The 17,993-nt window shown below is 40.1% G+C and overlaps 1 protein-coding gene across 4 annotated transcripts in view; it reads right to left on the minus strand.

Moving 5' to 3' along the window:
- Positions 1-5,161: 5,161 nt before the first annotated feature.
- LOC109981185 (collagen alpha-1(XI) chain) overlaps positions 5,162-17,993 on the minus strand; it is a 91,399-nt gene continuing 78,567 nt past the window's right edge. Inside the window, exons 51-68 of one of the 4 annotated variants that reach the window (XM_029276412.2) lie at positions 16,388-16,495; positions 16,153-16,206; positions 15,999-16,052; positions 15,645-15,698; positions 14,094-14,147; positions 12,758-12,865; positions 12,517-12,570; positions 11,953-12,006; positions 11,239-11,346; positions 10,822-10,875; positions 10,693-10,728; positions 10,516-10,569; positions 9,874-10,132; positions 8,705-8,817; positions 8,409-8,477; positions 7,866-8,099; positions 6,627-6,803; positions 5,162-6,524 (exon numbers count right to left, since the gene is read on the minus strand). In XM_029276412.2, coding sequence (XP_029132245.2) covers positions 6,657-6,803; positions 7,866-8,099; positions 8,409-8,477; positions 8,705-8,817; positions 9,874-10,132; positions 10,516-10,569; positions 10,693-10,728; positions 10,822-10,875; positions 11,239-11,346; positions 11,953-12,006; positions 12,517-12,570; positions 12,758-12,865; positions 14,094-14,147; positions 15,645-15,698; positions 15,999-16,052; positions 16,153-16,206; positions 16,388-16,495 — 1,614 coding nt within the window. In that variant the 3' untranslated portion in view covers positions 5,162-6,524; positions 6,627-6,656. Of the gene's footprint in view, positions 6,528-6,618; positions 6,804-7,865; positions 8,100-8,408; positions 8,478-8,704; positions 8,818-9,873; positions 10,133-10,515; positions 10,570-10,692; positions 10,729-10,821; positions 10,876-11,238; positions 11,347-11,952; positions 12,007-12,516; positions 12,571-12,757; positions 12,866-14,093; positions 14,148-15,644; positions 15,699-15,998; positions 16,053-16,152; positions 16,207-16,387; positions 16,496-17,993 lie in introns of all 4 variants that reach the window. The other 3 variants (XM_065954308.1, XM_020629874.3, XM_020629866.3) reach the window with 3 other exon arrangements.

Genomic DNA, 17,993 nt, shown 5'->3' on the forward strand with positions numbered 1-17,993 from the left:
CACATATCCGACATATGCACATGCATGTAAAGATACCTGAACTGTTTAACTTCAGTACAGTAGCAAAGAACATGTTTCTCATTACTTTTCCATTTGTGCTGTCAGATTGGGACTTGGGAAACACATTTCTTTTCACACATTGGATGCTGGAGTTGGTCAGCTTCATCAGAAGCTTAAGGCAGTGCCAATTTAACAACAGCTGGTATATAGTGGAGACATGAGGAGTGTCTACAGGCCCTCTGCAGATCACCAGTCGGCAGCAGGTTTTGGAAGAGTTGATGGGTTGGGCAACGAGGCACAACACTGCTGGAGTGTTTCCCAATGAAACTGTTTGAACAGGGAATACTTTAACTCAAGGAGTGTCTCTGACAGGAGAGGGAGGCAGAAGTTTCTTGGCGTACTTGAACAAAGGCTTTTCGGATGCCCTGACCTGCATACCCGATGAGACTCTCTCCAGTAATAACAGTTGCTGCTCCTCGCTTTGTGGCGCTACTCAGTTTAAATTGGCTATGACGTATGACCAGCCCTGGGTATCTTTTGCAGTTCATATACACTTTGAAAAACTTGCTTCAAACAATGTTTTTACAGAAGTGGAGAAAATAATCAATGTACTGAAATACGTTAATGTTGTAAACATAGCAGATGTATTGTGTCGGCAGGAATTTTGTCTTTCAAGAAAAATATCAACAGAGAGAACGAGCAATTATGTTGCTACAAAAGAGGCAGTCAATACAGGCTGCTTCCAGTGTTCCTCTTCAAATAGATGAAAATTACATGGTGTCGACTATTTTAAACAAGTCGTTGTTATCTTCCTTTATCCAGGAAAGTCAACATGTTATTTTCTGCCCTTTTTTTTAAAAAGGAGGTTTTCTTTTCACTCCACTACAACATCAGAAGTTTTATACACTTGGCGCTCCATTTGTTGAGGCAATAGGCCAGCAGCTTGACGTCAGTTATCTGTTAGATTTACACTACAGGGGGGCAAGTGGCCCAGTGGTTGATGCGCAGAGTTTATGTACATCCACACAGGTTAAGTGATTAGACCCCTTCTCAGGAATATGTAGGTCTGGACAAGTTTCTTTGACTGACAGCTCCACCAACCTGTTCATTTTGTAGAACCTGTTTTCATAGCTGTTGGTGCCAAGTGTGACGACCCCTGACTGTGTCAGTGCTCCTCCTGTTGCCTTTTATCTCTCCACACTCAGGTTGCCTTCAGGTAGTAAAGGGCGGAGCCAGTTAATTCAGTTTGTGGTCTTTGATTAGCCTCCACAACACCACACACATTCACCACTGGTGTACAGACTGCATATTCTTTAATTGGGATGTTTTGCCTTAGTTTTCAATAAATTATTGCTTAAATAACTTAATAAATAAACTGTGTGTTCTCCCTGTTTGTCCAGCTCACTGAGCCTGGGTTGTGACACAATAAACGTTTAACTCTTATATCCTCACCATTGCTCCACATATTCTCATCTGTCCTGGTCATATCAGCTAGAGAAACTAAAAACACCTTTGGGTGTATAGAGAGGCTTAAAGTAAGAAAGGAGCATCACATGTATTGTAGATGAATAGATAGATGAAGCAGTTAGGATGGCCTTACATTAATTTCTCTGTTTTCTATTTGAATGTTTTGTATCTTCAACCAACCTTTTTAAACTATACAAGTTTGACCAATGTAAATGTCACGTTGACTTGGATCTGTCTCCAGACGACAGATTGTGGATTTCTGTGCTTTGACATGGCTCCTTGTGGTAGTGTCCAGCCCCCTTTTTGTCCCTGGTAATGATTAGCCTTAACAGGTCCAACAAATTTGTGAAAACAGGGGGAGACAGAAAGAAAACAAATCCTCCCCTCTTTTCCCTTTCCTTGGAAGCTGCCTCTCATCAGAAGTGACTCCAGCCCACGGCAGGCCTGGAGTGTTGACAACATCTTTTGGGCATGTTTACCAGAGAGGGCGTCACAACAGATTGGCTGTGACTAGGTGGGTTTAGGCATGAGTTTAAAGTTGGTTACTTTAGAGAAAGAAAGCCGCCCGTAACTCCTCACAAACATCTCCTTGCATGGACTGCAACCTTACCCCCCCCCCACCCCCCCTTGTTTTGATTCTGCAGCATTTTTCACCTAACAGCAAAAAATGTAATAACAAGCCCACCTGTTTTTTTTTTCTTTCATCTTTGAAGGCAGAGAACGAGAAAAACAAAAAATGATGACTGGCCATCAGCCAAAGCAAAAATTGTCAGCAAAACAAACTTCACGATTAGTCATCACCATATGTGCTTTCACTGACCACACATGATGATAGCATTCAGGTTGAAGGAGTACAGTACACACAGAACTCTGCTGACAGATGTAATGATTCACACAGCAGAAGGAAAACCATTTTTGATAACACAATATTATACAGACAACGAGAAAGTGAAATTGTTTTTTTTCTTTCTGTGGTGAGACATGGTGGCTGATGAGGTTGTAACATGAAGGTTTGTCTATGTGAGAATAAAACTCACCAATGAAAATAATACAGATTGACATGTTTTTCATCACCATGAGTACAATACTGTAGGTCTTGTAATGCTATAGCCCACTGTGGGCCTTGCTTAGCCCGAGATTGCCAGACCAATTTCAAAATGTAAATTAGTCTGGAACCTCACAGCTCAATTTTTGTATTTCCAAGAGTGGACTGGAATGGACGCTTAGAGCAACAAAGTGTGTGATGTGGCAATGAGCTGATAGGCTAGCTACCAGACTAGCGTTAAGAATAGAAAAAAGGAGTGAACAAGCCTCTGATACAGCACCCATTGGTTTTTGAGCTGTAGTTTTTGAGCCAGAAGTAAGCATATTTTGATGAGAGGGTGAAGCTGGATAGGAGCCAATCACTAGTGAATGGAAAATTGCTACAGACATGTTGTCAATGTTTTTGATAATTCTTTAGTTGGCTAATTAGCTAGGTTGATACAATAGACTGTATATAAACATGGACGAAGTCTGAGTGGTGTCACCCATGGGTGGGCTGTTTTAGAAGCCCAGCCTTGGTGGTTGCCATTTTGGAAATACTGACTCTGTAAATCGTTGGGTCAACCTAACAACAGGTGAAGAGCTGGAGCTGAGGATGGCCTTAAGCCTCCTGACAAACCACTACATCACGGCTGCTTGCAGTAAGATCTGACACGCCCCTAATTATGCATGACTGGTATCCTTTATAAAATCACAACAGAGGAGTTATTGAAAATTAACCCCCCCTACAGTGTGTGCCAATTAAGGCATTAACCTATCAGACCAGAATATGTTTTTGGGCCAGGCTTTTACATGTTAATTTCTGCTGTAGAAACAGACATTTTAATATGGCTTGTATATGGGACTTCTGGGTTCTGGAGCCAGCCTTAAGTGGACAATCAAGGAATTGCATTATTATTATTTTTTTGTCATTCTGCATTGGCTTAATTGTTGAACACTAAAGGGTTGCCGCTTGGTTGATCCACTCTTCCCTGAGAAAGATTATTTTGTTATGTTGGTAGATGACCAGATGTTTTTTTTTTATTCATTTATATTTTTATTTTGTTCATGAAAATGCCAAGATGGAGTTTCAAACAGCACAGTACTAGATAAACAGTTTTGATTGGCCTGACCTGAATCAGGTCAGATATAAAAGTGTTTGAATGTAAGGATGACTAGATGAATCTGTCGGATAAAATAAAGAGCTTTCATAATTGTCTGGCTCTCACACATGCCTGCATCAGTACATTTCTGCAATTATACCAACTATGAAATAGGAGAATGGAATATTTTTTTTAAGACTCAAAAAGTCTAAAAATAAAAAATCAATTCGGCACAAAATTGAACAAGCATTATTTAGACATTTTGTTGACCTATGACTGTTTATAATTAACCACTTAAAGTGATGTTCTGCTGCGCTGAACACTTAATATTAAAAAGTGGTGCATAAACATTTAATAGCAGGCGACATTATGTGTTTACTTTCGATTATACTATGGAATAAATTCTAAAGGGGTGATAATTGAACAATTAACAGCAACTATAGAAATGTTTTGAACATGAGAACAAGCCTTTTCATCACCTGGGGTTATTTTGTTGCCACGGTTATCTTACAGCGAAAAGAAAATCCTCTTCTTCTGGTGTTGTATCCGGATGAAATAAATATCTCAAAGTCACATTGAATATTTAAACATGAGGACATGTTCAGAATTCATTTGTTATTTTAATGTGAAGCTAAAACCTACACGTATAAAAATGAAACTTGCTTTGTTGCATTGAGATTTGCACAAGAAATACTGTACCAGATCATTTTCTAGAAACTTTTTTCAAAGGCATGGACAATTACATTCACAGCCTTCTAACTACTCTTAACTACTACTATCTATTCAACACTCACCGCTTTTAACATGACAAACACTCTTGGAATAAAAGATAATTGCTGTTAATTTGCATTTCCGTAGGACTCTCTGGCTCTGTAAGCCATCATTATGTCTGCATCATGTTGATTATGTTGTATTTTACACTTCACATGACACCTGTAAGGAAATCATTTCAATGTAATAAGTGGGAAGCAAGAAATCACACGAAAGGTGCAGAAATGTACACATTCCTCCTGTACTTTAAGCTAGCTGCACATTAAGTGAATTATCTGGAATACAGTTTTAGTTGTGCTTTGCATTGAACTAACTTTTGAAACTCATAACACATTGTTTTGGACCATTTGTTTTGAGGATTCCTGACATTTTAAAGGAACTTTTTGATCCATTAGATCACCCTTGAGCACCAGCATTTAAACCTCACTCAGACATTTACAGAGGATATACTTGATTTCTGCTGTATTTATGTGTAAAATGTCACACATTCTTCCTTTAATGCCAATAAAGTGTTTTCATTTAATTAATTAGTATAAATTGTTAAAAGTCTGGGTGTTTTGATTTTTACAGTTTCTAATAACTGGGCTAAAAGTTGGCCACTCTTGGGTCAAAGGTTGTAAAATCCATTTTGACTGTACTGGGAATACTCCTGGAGAGACTGTTGTTGCTTTGGATAAAAGCGTCTGCTAAATAAAGAGTAGAATTGTGGAGTTGATCTCACTCTTATTTTGGCTTGATCCATTGCTTCTATAGACGCAATTTACAAATAATTATAATCTAAAAGTAAATGCAAAGGATTGCAATGTGCAATTGGCAAAGCACCAAACATTTATTTCAGTTGTACATAGGTTGTAAACATACTGTAATTACACAGGTTTGAAAGCGGCTCTGAAGTCTGTGCTATCATAGCCTCAAGCTCAGGAGGTGGAGATGCAAACAGATCTTGATCAAAGTCAAATCTAAGTCAGAGAGAGAGGAGATCACAGCGCCTGGGCTCAGCACAATCAATCACATGAACCCCGAACACTCGGAGCCACTAATCCTCCTAATCTTAAATCATCATGGAAGAGGAAGGTAATATGGATAAGGCAGCGCAGAATCACGAAAAAGAGCACCAATGGTTTCTGTAACAATACAGACATTCAACCCAACATTTTTCAGAATCCAGTTTTAATATTTTTGAATGAACAATTCAAGGCACATAAAAACATTTTGTTCATTGTTACAAAGAAGAAAATCAACAAGGCTCTCTTTTTAAATGTAATTATCAAGAACAGCTATTGATGAGTTTTTACCTCACAGAAAAAGATTTTCTCTAAACGCTACCCACCACAAATAATGTTCAAATTTAAACATTGTTAAAAATAGAAACCGAGGTGTAGCATTTAGGAAAAAAATCAAGTTTGAAGAATAAGCCCTTTCTTACAATATTTATATTACTATGTCGTCTTATTATGGCTTGATATCCTGAAAGGCGGACCAACTGGCCTGTCATGAATGCTTTTAGAATAAATTGTGATGCTCCCGTTTGGCTTGCTCTCATATATCAAATATTGAAAGTTATATTATTTACAAAAGGATACTTTTATACTTACAAATTGGAATGTTTTCAAAAGACATAACTCTTAGCAAAATCATTTTTTTTCAAACACACATCAAATATACTCATTGGATTTATTTTCTATATAGTTTAGCAAATATTTATTTAAACTCTAAGAGCTGGGGCACATGCAAGTTTTTTTTTTTAGAGTGGATTCGGAACAATATTGTACAAAATAATAATAATAATTACAGTTTTATCAAAAAAGCACTTTTTTGTAGCACCTTGAGTGTTTTGTGATTCTGCACAAAAGCACCTCTGTGGTTGTATTCAGAGCAGCACCTGGAGCACCCAGAGAGGGAGGCGTGGTGGGAGGGGAAGGACGAGGGAGGACGGGGCTCGGGGTGAGTGGATCCTCTCTCTGTTGCTGAAAGTGCGCTACTGTCCGCCACGGCATCAAATGTCCTTTTCCTGATGTCACTCCCATCCGTACGTGTAAGTTAAAGTCATGTGATTCGGGGCCCTACAAGGGCGAGGAGTAGTTTCCCCTGGTCAGCGCTTCATGACAGGGCCTGGGGGGGGGCACTCTTCTCTTTTTTTTTCTTCTGGCTTGAGTGGATCTTCTTGGCATAAAACAAAACACAGGTTGTTTAAGTTTGGCGGGGAGAGAAGGTAAAGGTTGTCAGATCACAGCGTGTGGGTGTTAATATGTACCCTCTGACCCTGTCCTTCAGCGGGGAGTAGGGGCGTGTCTAGCCGAGGAAACAGACGGGGCCGACCTCGAAGCCAAACCTCTGGTTGGATTCCCCAAAGTCATTCAGCATGACGTCAATGATGGGCAACTGGTCGATGCGGGGAGTGTTGATCTCCATCACTGTCTTTGAATAGCCCTGCTTCAGCTGCGGACACAAAGGGCCGACAAAGAGGCCGTGTTTAGTGAGGTGTGCACATACGATTCAAGAAATCTATTATCAGAGGGGTTTAATTAAAAAAACTCTTAGAGGTTGAACATCACAGAAAAGAAGGTTTAGAAAAAGAATGACTTGACAGATGATATCCTGTCCCATGCTTAGCTTAGAGGAGCAGAAAACCCTGTTGGGTTGTTGACACCACTTAGTGCTGAGCCATGGGTTTTGTAGTTTCACAGACTTTGAAACAACAACAAGTCTGGCAACAAAATCTTCATGTGATAATTTTCTACTTTTCTTGTTTTAAATAACATTTTATATTCAATACTTTTTGGTTTTAGAGAGTTGATTGAACCACAAAAATATATTTCCACTTGAGTTCTGGAAAACTGTGATAAGCACTTCTCTATATTTTAAGATTGTACAGACTATATCTACAAAAAAAACCAGTAATCGCTTAAAAGAGGGTGACTCAACAACTGAAAATCACAAAAATCAAAATCACAATTGTCAAGTAATCAAAATAGTGTACACCATGATGTACAGTACTTCAGTCAAGAAGAGCAGTAGTAGATTTGTAAGTTACTGTTCTAACTATTTAACTAAACATTTTCTCCAAAAGGTCACCAGAATGTCATTACATAACTCGTTTTGTCTGAGACAGACTAAAAAACTGAACTCATTTCATTCAATATAGTTCAGAATCCCAGCAAATACTCACATTTGAGAAGCTATATCAAGTGAATGTTCATCTTATATGTCTAATTAAATTTATAATAGAACTCATTCATAATAAAAACAAGTTGAAGGTCAATCTTCCGTTGATTCAACTCGTTTCTATATTAATTAAACAATTATTTTTTTAAATCTGGTGCATGTAACAGTAACGTGAACAGGAAATGCTTTTCTAACCAAATTCTGATCTTTGTTCTGTACTTGTATAAACATTGTTGTCAGACATTTTCTACATCAGTCCACATATTTGTGAGGCTTAATTGGATTTAAATGGCTTAAGAAAAAGAGATTGCAAAGTGAAGAAAAGTTTTTTTTTACCGAGCAGCCGTCCAACAGCGGCTTGATGAAGGGATTATTGTCGTAAGACAACTCCTCATCGTTGGAGCCCAGGAAGCGCAGCGCCTTGTCATAGCTGTCAGCCTTAGCGTCGTACCAGGCCACAGACTGATGGCAAATGTAGGTGAAGTTCTGCCGCGCCGAGGAGCTCAGCAGCTTCAGGAAGGTCATCTGCACTGTGTTGATGCTGCTCTCTGCTACATCCACGTAGTTCAACTGGAGAGAGAGGACGACAAAGAGAATTAGAACAGGAAAGAAAGAAAAGAACAAATAAAAAGGGACAACAAATAAAAGGTTGGAGTGAGGAGTTTGAGAGAAAGATGAGGATATAAAGTGGAAATAAATAAAGGAAATATGAAAAAGGTGAAGCAGGGGGCTTGTTAGGCAGAGGACAGGAGCGTAGAAAAGAGAGATACGTGGGAAACAGTAGCTGTAAATGGGTTCTGATGAATGATCTAAAGCAGGTGTGTTTGTCTGCTGGGAGAGAAGAGAAAAGAAAGTAAGAAATGATATGGGTTGACTCACAATCTTGCCACGTTTGAATTCACTGAACCAGGAACCCGGAGCCTCCTTAGGCCAGTTGGATATTCTAACCTGAGATTAAAAAAAAAAAAAAAGAAACCAAAAATGAATATGATGACACCTTTTGAAACATGTCACTATTGGGAAAAAAAATGTCTTTAACCTCAGCGAATTATTCAGGGTGTTTAAAAGAAAAATGAGCAAATCGTTTTAAAGCATGGCGGTTTCTTTAAGCGTCTTAGATGAACTTTTTCTGTCGGGACCGATGCTGCAACACTGACTGTGCGTCCAGCACTCACCCCTGCTGATTTCTTATCAGGGTAGATGCACGTTTCTCCGCCTGCTGTGAAGTTGCAGAACACTTTGATGGAGTCTCCAATGCAGCCCTGGTTTGGATCAATCCAATATTCACCTGAGAGAGAGAGAGAGAGAGAGAGAGAGGCCATCAGACAGAGGGAAAGAGGTGGTGCTATGAACTAACAGCTTTTGCCTCCTGTGGTGAAACGTCTGCTGTTATTTAAGGGTCATTTCATCCTGGACAGAACTTTTATATAATATACAGTCATGTATTATGAATGTCAGGTTCCATAGGGAGGTTAGAAAACTGATGTTTGCTTTCATAGACATAAACGTTCATTAAGAATGGAAACAATCATAATTTTTTGTAATTAATTAATGAAAAGTCTGTCACTATTTTGAAAATGGACCAACAATTTAAGTTATCGTTTAAGTAAAAACAAAATTCAAATGTTTGATGATTTCAGGTTTCAAAATGTGACAATTTGCTCAAGTGAAAACAAGTTATAGAGAAAGTTGGAGTTTCCAACATTTGAAGACATCATAAAATAATATTTTGAAGGGATTTTATTTTAAATGGAGTAATTTTTATAGATTAAACAATGTTTTATAATTTTGCACCCTCCTGTCAATTAAAATAACAATAACGTTTTTGGGGTCACACAGAAAAATAGGGTAAAGCTATTTCCTTTGTCAAGATATATTTTCATTTCCAGTAGCAAGAAACAAAAAAGTGACATAAAAAAATAAATTAATTATGTCCAAGCCTTTACTTATTTCTTGTCCTTGATTAAGATCTCACACCTAAATACATGATCAACAGTTTTTTTTAAATAAAATGCAAAGCAGGGTGTTTTCTTTGACACTAAGCAGTGCCTTCACTCTTCTATTAACACTGCCAAAATGACCTCATCATCTATGACAGGGCTGCTGCTTGTAAAGCTTAAATGACAAAGATGAAAAGTGACTTGATTAATCATGTTATTATTTTAACAGCTCCTCTTTGTCGCCTTGAGAGATTGGCATCCGGGCAGAAGGAGGAACCTGTTTAGTGAGGTTTCCATCAAGAACATCAAATCTTAAACTGGGACAGCAGAGGGAGGAGTGGGAAGAGTAGAGACGACTGATTGTCTGATTAGTGACAGCAGGATAAACCCTGTCTCACTCCTACCATCTGGGTAGTCAGGCTGGCTGAGGCGCAGGTCGTTGCAGGTCCTGGCAGGATTGTCTTGGGTGCCCATGGGGAACTTCATGCGCTCGATGTCCTGCTTGAGGTTGTTAAGGGATCCAAAGACATCCTCCATCCCCTCAATGCCCACATCCACGCCATAATCTGACATCGCCTCGTCTCCCTGCATCTCAGCCTGCCGCCTGGTCTTCCTGGCAGGCTGCTGCATGGGAAGTGGCTGGATGAAATCACCAGGAGGACCCTGCAACACGGAGGTGACGGTCAGGCACATTATACTGCAGCTATTGGACTGATATGTCAAGGAGATTATTCCAAAGCCTTTGTCAATTTCAGAGTAAAAACTATGGTCTGAACTTGGTCTGTATGGAGTCAATGTTTACTTTAAGTTTATATTGAATCCAACACATACATTTGGCAATCATGGTTCAGTAAAAAAAGTTATTTATTATTTGCGTACGCTAAAATTTCTCTTTGAAATTCTAAATATCTCCAGACAAAAAACAAAAACTGTTCAGTTTTCCTTTACATAAAGAAAATCTCCTTTTGAGGAAGCTAAAGCTAAAGCTACACTATACAGCCTGGTTGTCTCTAACTGGATTAAACAACGATACACAGGTTACTTACAGGTGGTCCAGGTGGTCCAATCAGTCCGGTGTCTCCTTTCTGTCCTGTTGAACCCTGACAGAAAACAAAAGTATGAAGGACATATTTAAGAGGAGGCACTTTCCCATCAAACCCATGATGGAGGGTTAATGGCTCAAAAACACTGAAAAAGGAAAAAGGAAACAAAACACCACTTACAGTCGATCCTTTGGAGCCTTTCTGTCCTTGAGCGCCCTGTTGGAGAAAAGTAAAACTAAGTGATGAGCAACAGCACCAAAGTGAGATATTTGTAGAGTTTGTGTTTGGTCATTAATAAATGGAACTTACAGAAATACCAGGAGGACCAGGGGGACCGAGGGGACCTTGAGAACCACCAAAACCCTTAAAACAGACACGATGACATCAGTACCAGTGAAACATTATTCTTTACACCAATTAGAAAATCTAAATGTGAAAAAAAGCCATTTGTAAAGATTGGAAGTATTCTAATGTGATCATGAATTTTGCTAAAAGCAGGTTAACAGTAACACCAAGCACTACTTATAGTCAAATGAGAATAAAGCTGTGATAAAACAATCTCTCCTCCATCACTATATGCAGCTCACGCCTCAGTTTACCCTCAAAAGTCGAGGAAAGTAACACGCTACACAAACATTTATGAAACGCTTGAACCGTCTCACATTCCTTTGGAGGAAATGGAGGGCTTGTTTTAAAATATTACACTCGACACAGAGACTGACTTACAGCTTCTCCCTTTGCACCTGCAGTGCCCTGAGGTCCAGGCAAACCTCTGTCACCCTTCTCTCCGGGCTCGCCAGGAGGTCCGATGAGTCCAATTAGACCCGGATGACCCTGAAGCAAGAAAATACAAAAATAACAACAATGTCAGGGGGTGGGGGGACAGAGTAAATTCAAAGAGCAAAACAATATTAGTTCTGATTATCTGTTTGACAAAAAAACTATTTTCTATTTAATTTCTACTCATTCCTCATCTGCAGATAATGAAAGCAGTTATTCAAAGCAAAAACAAATAAATGCTAATGACCGGCGTGTTTATGCACACACAACCTCAGTACCGTCTTATTTCTTCATACAAATAATTAGCGTGTTTATGGCGGTCGTCATATTTAACAATGGTGCTTCTGTCTGGACACCTGCTGCTGGGCAGAGTTATGACCATCTGCTGCTGCATACTGAATGCTGGCATTAAACCAATGACCATTACAAAGATGATGTTATTGGACTTATACATATTCATCCAGGGCATTAAATCACTGTGTGCACGCTCCTAACAGAGCAGAGCCTCTCTTCATCTAACTGGGAGCAAGAGAGAGCAGAGATATAGAAGCCATAGGCTGAGATTTGAGCTGACTGTGGACGCCTTAGATAAGGCCATGAAGGAGATATGAGAAATCCACAATAAAGCCATTTGAGATTAGCATCGTAATAATGTCTTGCCTTCTCTCCCTTGTGTCCAGAGTCACCTTTCATGCCGAGCAGTCCAGGGGGTCCCTGTGGGGGGGAGGGATCAAATTGTCAAGTAGAATGTGAAACCAATTCATATTATTTCACAGCGGAAGACATCGTAGAGCCCTGCATTCATTCTGACTATTATGTGTTTATCTGCAGAGACGCTGCAGACGCTCCTGGAAGAAAAACTCAGAGAGTGAATTGAACAATGACTTTAACAATCAATCCATTTAACGTGAAAATTGCTCAGAATAATTTTCCACAGCGTGAGGCGACGCTTTCAAATGTGTCAAGTTTACTGATCACCGGTCCAAAAACACAATGTGCTTCAGGTGTGCTCCAATTCATGACAAACAATGATAAAATGGTCACACTTAACAAGCTCAAACACAGCCATTTTTTGTCATTGTTGCTAAGACAAAGACAACAACAATTTAACCATCACCACTCCTAAAAGTCTCTGATTAGTTTTCTGTTGATCGATGTATCGTCATAGCTCTAAAATATGTTTTTTTTTATTTTTAACTGAGAAGGTGAAAAGAAGTGTCTTACCATGGGTCCAGGAGGGCCGTCTTGACCAGAAGCACCAGGGAGTCCTTGCTCACCCTGGAAACGGAGAAAAAGTGTTTGTCAAATCCAATGAGGATGTCAACATATTTGGATAATCAAGGGATGTCTAACCTTGTCTTTTTAGTAAGTATCTTGGATACTACAATCAAAGTTTTGAATCTGGTATTTTGAGAGGGGAAGCTACAAACGTGAAACTTGGGACAAGATGAACAATGTTACTTACAACAGGTCCAGGGATTCCACGCAGTCCCTCGGGACCAGACTTTCCAGCAGGCCCCTGAGGTCCCACAGGTCCAGTTTTTCCAACAGGCCCCTCTGCTCCAGCTTCCCCCTGTAACACATCAGCACAAAGTTACCACGTGTCCCTTTAAAAAGTCTTCTCTATAAAACTCATTTATCCAGCCTGATCATTATATTTCTACATCTTTGCTTAGTGAGCATGCTGAATGCATTCCTTTCCTGATGTCTTGATCATTGTGTGTGCATATACTGTTTGTACATGTCTTTGCACAGCAGATACAAAACAAAGAGATGTCAACAACATGACCCGAGCGACAGCAAGGCCGTTATCAAACTTCATCATTAATGCAAAGCTGTCTTGAAAAGCCACATTGTTCGATATGTTCCTCAGATAGGTAACATTCGAGGATTAGCGACAGCCAAACAAATCAGATGTTACCACATCTCGTCTATTGTCTCCGAGCAGAAACATCAAGTTTTTGTGTATTGAAGTTCCAGACATGTCATATTGACTGAGCGCATAGGAGGAGGGGGATTAAATTGTTCTGACAACCAATTAGGCCTGGATTTGACACTCAGGGATCCCCACGCAGGCTTTGTCTTGTCTCCATCAAATCAACTCTAATCCTTTACCTCGCTGTGGGTAGATTGTGCACTTTGTATACGTGTGTGTGTGTGTGTGTGTGTGTGTGGCTGAGACAGTCAGAACAAAAGAAGGAGCGAAGCTTTGTCTGAGATTTGTCAGGTTTTCTGTCTGTACTTTTCTTTGAACCAACAGATTTAGAGACAAACAATTTCTTTGGGGCTTATAAAGATTTTTTTCCCCCTATTTGATGCTCTTCAGCTATGCAAACACAGGCATGTTATGGATTTTTACAAATCAATCAAATCTGCTGATAGCCTCCAGAAACCCTGCTGCTTCCTCTGTCTGACTAACTTACTGATTTTCTTTTAAACACAATCCGAGGGGGAAAACATAACACTAACACAGCTGTGCAATCTGTGTTACTTTGGATATCTGTTGTAACAGATAATTGATCTGAATTTTTTTCAGTAAGTTGTTTCTATGTGTGGCTTCCTGTTTGTGCATCTCCCATTATGAGCAGGGCCACACATGTGCGCACACCGATGATGTAATACGCAGTCCTACCCCTACAATATGCTGGCAAACATTTCCTACAAAACTTGAAACACATCCTTTCTTTGCTTCTGTGTAATTCTTAAACACCCATCCATGCAGGATTACAATCTACAATTCAAATAACAGATCATAACTGTACAGTAAAAGTCAAGCTAATACCGGACAGGTGGTGACTTACCTTGGATCCTTTTTCTCCTTGTCTGCCCTCCTGACCTGCTTGTCCAACGGGTCCCTGAGAAGAAAAACAAACAAACATATAAAGTACAATCCACGTTTTTCTGCAAGAATATTTAAAGTGAACATATTTTTTTTGTTTGAATAACAAACGCACAAAAGCCGACACTCCCTCGTGTTAAACCCTTTAACATAAACCTTTTAGAAAGGGAACAGAGAAAGCAGTTTTTAAATCAAGGGTAAATAATCCAACATTTGCTGACAAACAGCAGCTTATGCTGTATGTGTCCTAATTGTTTAACTAATTTGTGCTCTGACCTTGAATCGTTTTAAAAGAGAGAGGGGTATGGAGGGAAATCATCAGTGTGAGCAGACTGCCCTACATTTCAAACATACTGAGCTAAAAGCACATCAGCGTTTTCAACCAAACAGCCTCTGGTCAAAACCTGAGTGAGTGGGCTGTCATTGGCCATTAGAAACCATGATCAAATAGACCAAACAAAAGCCACCAGTCTTCAATGTAGGTTATGAGCCCTGCCAACTGTGTGTGTGCATTAGTGAAAAGTGTATTCAGGACGTGCGTGTCCACCCGTGTGTGCATGTGCGCTAATGTAGTCAAGCTGCCTCATGCATGAATGAGCACTGAACCTGAGTCAATTTGGATGAGATATTGGGAGAGAGACTAACTTCAGAATTACCTCAGTGAAGGATGAAAACTCATATCTCAAAGTCCATTAATATGGACATGGAACTGGGGCCTAATTTGTTCTGTAGCCCCTGTCACCTGGATTCTATCCCTTGGAATACAAATTATGGCTCTAAAAGTGCTTACTTTACCAACTTTAAAAAAAATGTAAAACCAATCGTCTAGGCCTGCATTTTTATTCAAGCCACAGAATTGCAGGAAAAAGTGCAAACTGGTCCATTTGATGCTTTAAAGAAAGCATTTCTGGCAGGAATACACCCTGATGATACTCCTATGTCTGGCAACGTTCAGGACGGTAAACTACGTTGCCACTTCAACAACCAAACTAAAGGAGATGACTTTAAATATTCAGGTTCTTTCCATATCGTACCGGCCCTTTTTACAAAGCACATTAATGGTTTGTTTTACTGCTAGCTGTGAAACATTATGACGGTGAATGGAAGGCAACATTAAAATGCTTAGCTAGTAAAACTCAATAATCTCAGCTCAAAATTCATTTGACAGGAAGGGCATCGAGTGCTTGAAATAAATGAACAAGTGCTCCAGCCTTAACGGCGACAGCCTAAGAAGCTTCAGTCTTACTGCTTTTATAGTACGACTAAACATCAGTATTCTCTCACAGGATCGTCTCTTATCTGCTCCTACTGCCTTTTCTAGACACTCAGTTTAACTTACGGGCATCTTTTTACATCACACATACAAACAGGTTTTTTTTTTTTTTTCTGAAAATGCAAAACATATGAAGCTACTTGAGTTGTATAGCGAGGTACGCAGGGTTTTATCTGAAGGGGAGTATGGACGCTAAACAGCAGGGTTACATCACATGCATCCTTTTTAAAATTCACTCACCCGTTTGCCAGGAGGTCCTGGTACTCCAGCCTCACCAGAGGGACCTGGAGGGCCCTAAATCAAAGCAGATAAAAGACTCAATTTTACAACCTGCAAAGAGTTTTGTTGCATAATAAAAACATTTTTCTTTATCTAAAAAGCAATATCAATTCAGTTCAAATGGACTCTACTGACATGGGAGACATATGTTTACTTTACCAAAGCAAGTGAGCAAATAGAACACACAATGAAGTTTTATCACATTATGCACGTGTTACGTCAACACTCTTCTAGGTTTCAAACTGGTATTCAATTTCGGGTTATAGAACTAGCTGAGTAGCTGTAAGTTAAAATGTGAGATCTTTTCAAACTTACAGGTTGTCCGGCGTCTCCATCATCTCCTTTGTCACCCGCTAAACCATCAAGACCCTAAATACAACACACAGAGTCAATTCACAGGCATTCCCTGAATGGTATGATATCTTTGAAATAAGTGTGTGATGCATCGGGGGATAAATGTTGCACTTACACCAGCACCAGGCTCACCAGGGGGACCAGGATCTCCTGGGAAGCCCACAGGACCCTGCAGACAGACGGAGACAGTGAGAAGACTGAGCTCGACTCAAAACGCTTGACATCGCGTCAACAACGAGTCTGGCAGCAGACAGCTCAAACTGAAAAGAACATGACACAAAGATTCTGCCGCTGACAGCTTTAATAGAGCATCAGTCACGGCTGTGCGTGGAGCGGCGGAGCTGACGTACAGCGTTACCCTTGGGACCGTCATCTCCAGGGGGTCCTCGAGCACCAGCTGGTCCGGCAGCTCCAGGGGGGCCGGTCTCTCCCTTCTCTCCAGTCTCTCCTCTGGGGCCCTGAAAGGGAAACAAAACATCACAGGCTTGTCAAAATGAAGGCAGACATACAGACCTTGACAGTTACGTGCTAAATAAGACATATGTGTCATCCAAATGTCACTCCAACTGTAAGGCTGCCTCGAACAACTCAGAGTGTGATTCATCGAGCTGAAGGGAAATAAAGCTTCTCAAATGATCTCCTCCTCATAGCAATTACATCAATGCTAAACAGTCTTACCAATACATTATCATTATGTTTTGCTCTTGTATTAGAAGCCTCTGTGTCTTAAAGTGTTGGCTATGACTCAGAGCAGCAGTTGGAGCATAATTACAAGCTCTGAATCGTTAGTCGGCCCATTAGAGCAGAGCGGCTCTCTCTTGTCGATGCCAGCATGCCACCTTGAAGACTGACCTCGATGTGACGTGCAACACTGGTTCTATCTGTCACTGTAAACAGACACACGGTTGCAGACGGATACGTCAATACCACCTGCTGACACTCACACATAACTCAGGTGAGGTCTGCCTCGGTTGTGACCAGACCAGGCCAGGGCAGTGTTTACTGCTTTGCCTGGAATAGATGGCACTGTTCTGATCGGACACTTTAAAAGATCAGGAAATGTACTTTGATTAGTTAATCAAGATTTTGCACCTTTGCAGCACCATGAAGCTGATGTTATGCATATTGATGCTTCCCAAAAAAGTGAAGCCAAAACATATGGGGCTCCCTTTAGTGACTGGCTGCATTATAGGTCATAAGCTCCTCCTCCTCTATGTTAACAGATGGGACATGTGTCAAACTATGAAACAGAAGTACATGTCAAGGACATTTTTGACATTCTGATTTATGTCCAAGTGTTACATTTTTATACAAAGACTTTTGTTTTGATTAGTTACTGCATGCACTAAAAATATGTAAAATGTCATGATTGACAGCTCTGTTGACAAATGCAGATAATACTGCACTGGATTGGCAGAGAAGAGAATGAAAGGCGAGAAGAAACATAATGAACACTAACACCAAAATCTTTTAGTCTCCGATCCATACAGACTGCTGTGGTCCGACCTGACGGATCTTTGCCATGTCATCGGTAAGTTAAATGAGTGTTTGGGTTGGCGGAAGGGGAAGAGTAACATAAGTGTGGCAGTCAACTCTGGGTTCAAATGACTTCATCAGCTCAATATGTCATCATTATTTTGGCTTCACTTTTGTACAATAGGAAGAGGGGAGATGTGTTGTCCAGCTTGTACAGTCAAGTCAGTGGATTTTCAGCATTGAACAACATAATTATAATGAGAAATTCATTTTCTTATCCAAAACAGTTCCTTCTTTATTCTGACTTTTGCCCGTACTTGCCTCATTCGGGAGGTGAAAATGACAGCACCAACAGCGGAGGTGTCTAAATGTGCCTGAGCTAATTATCCATTGTAAAGCCCTCAGGTTGCCAGCACAGCTAAACTTCAAGCTACAGTAACATGGAGGTAAAATACTCAGGAGATAGAGCAGCCTCCCCAG

The sequence above is a fragment of the Labrus bergylta genome, chromosome 4 (genome assembly GCF_963930695.1).
Source record: "Labrus bergylta chromosome 4, fLabBer1.1, whole genome shotgun sequence".
Classification (NCBI taxonomy): Eukaryota; Metazoa; Chordata; class Actinopteri; order Labriformes; family Labridae; genus Labrus; species Labrus bergylta.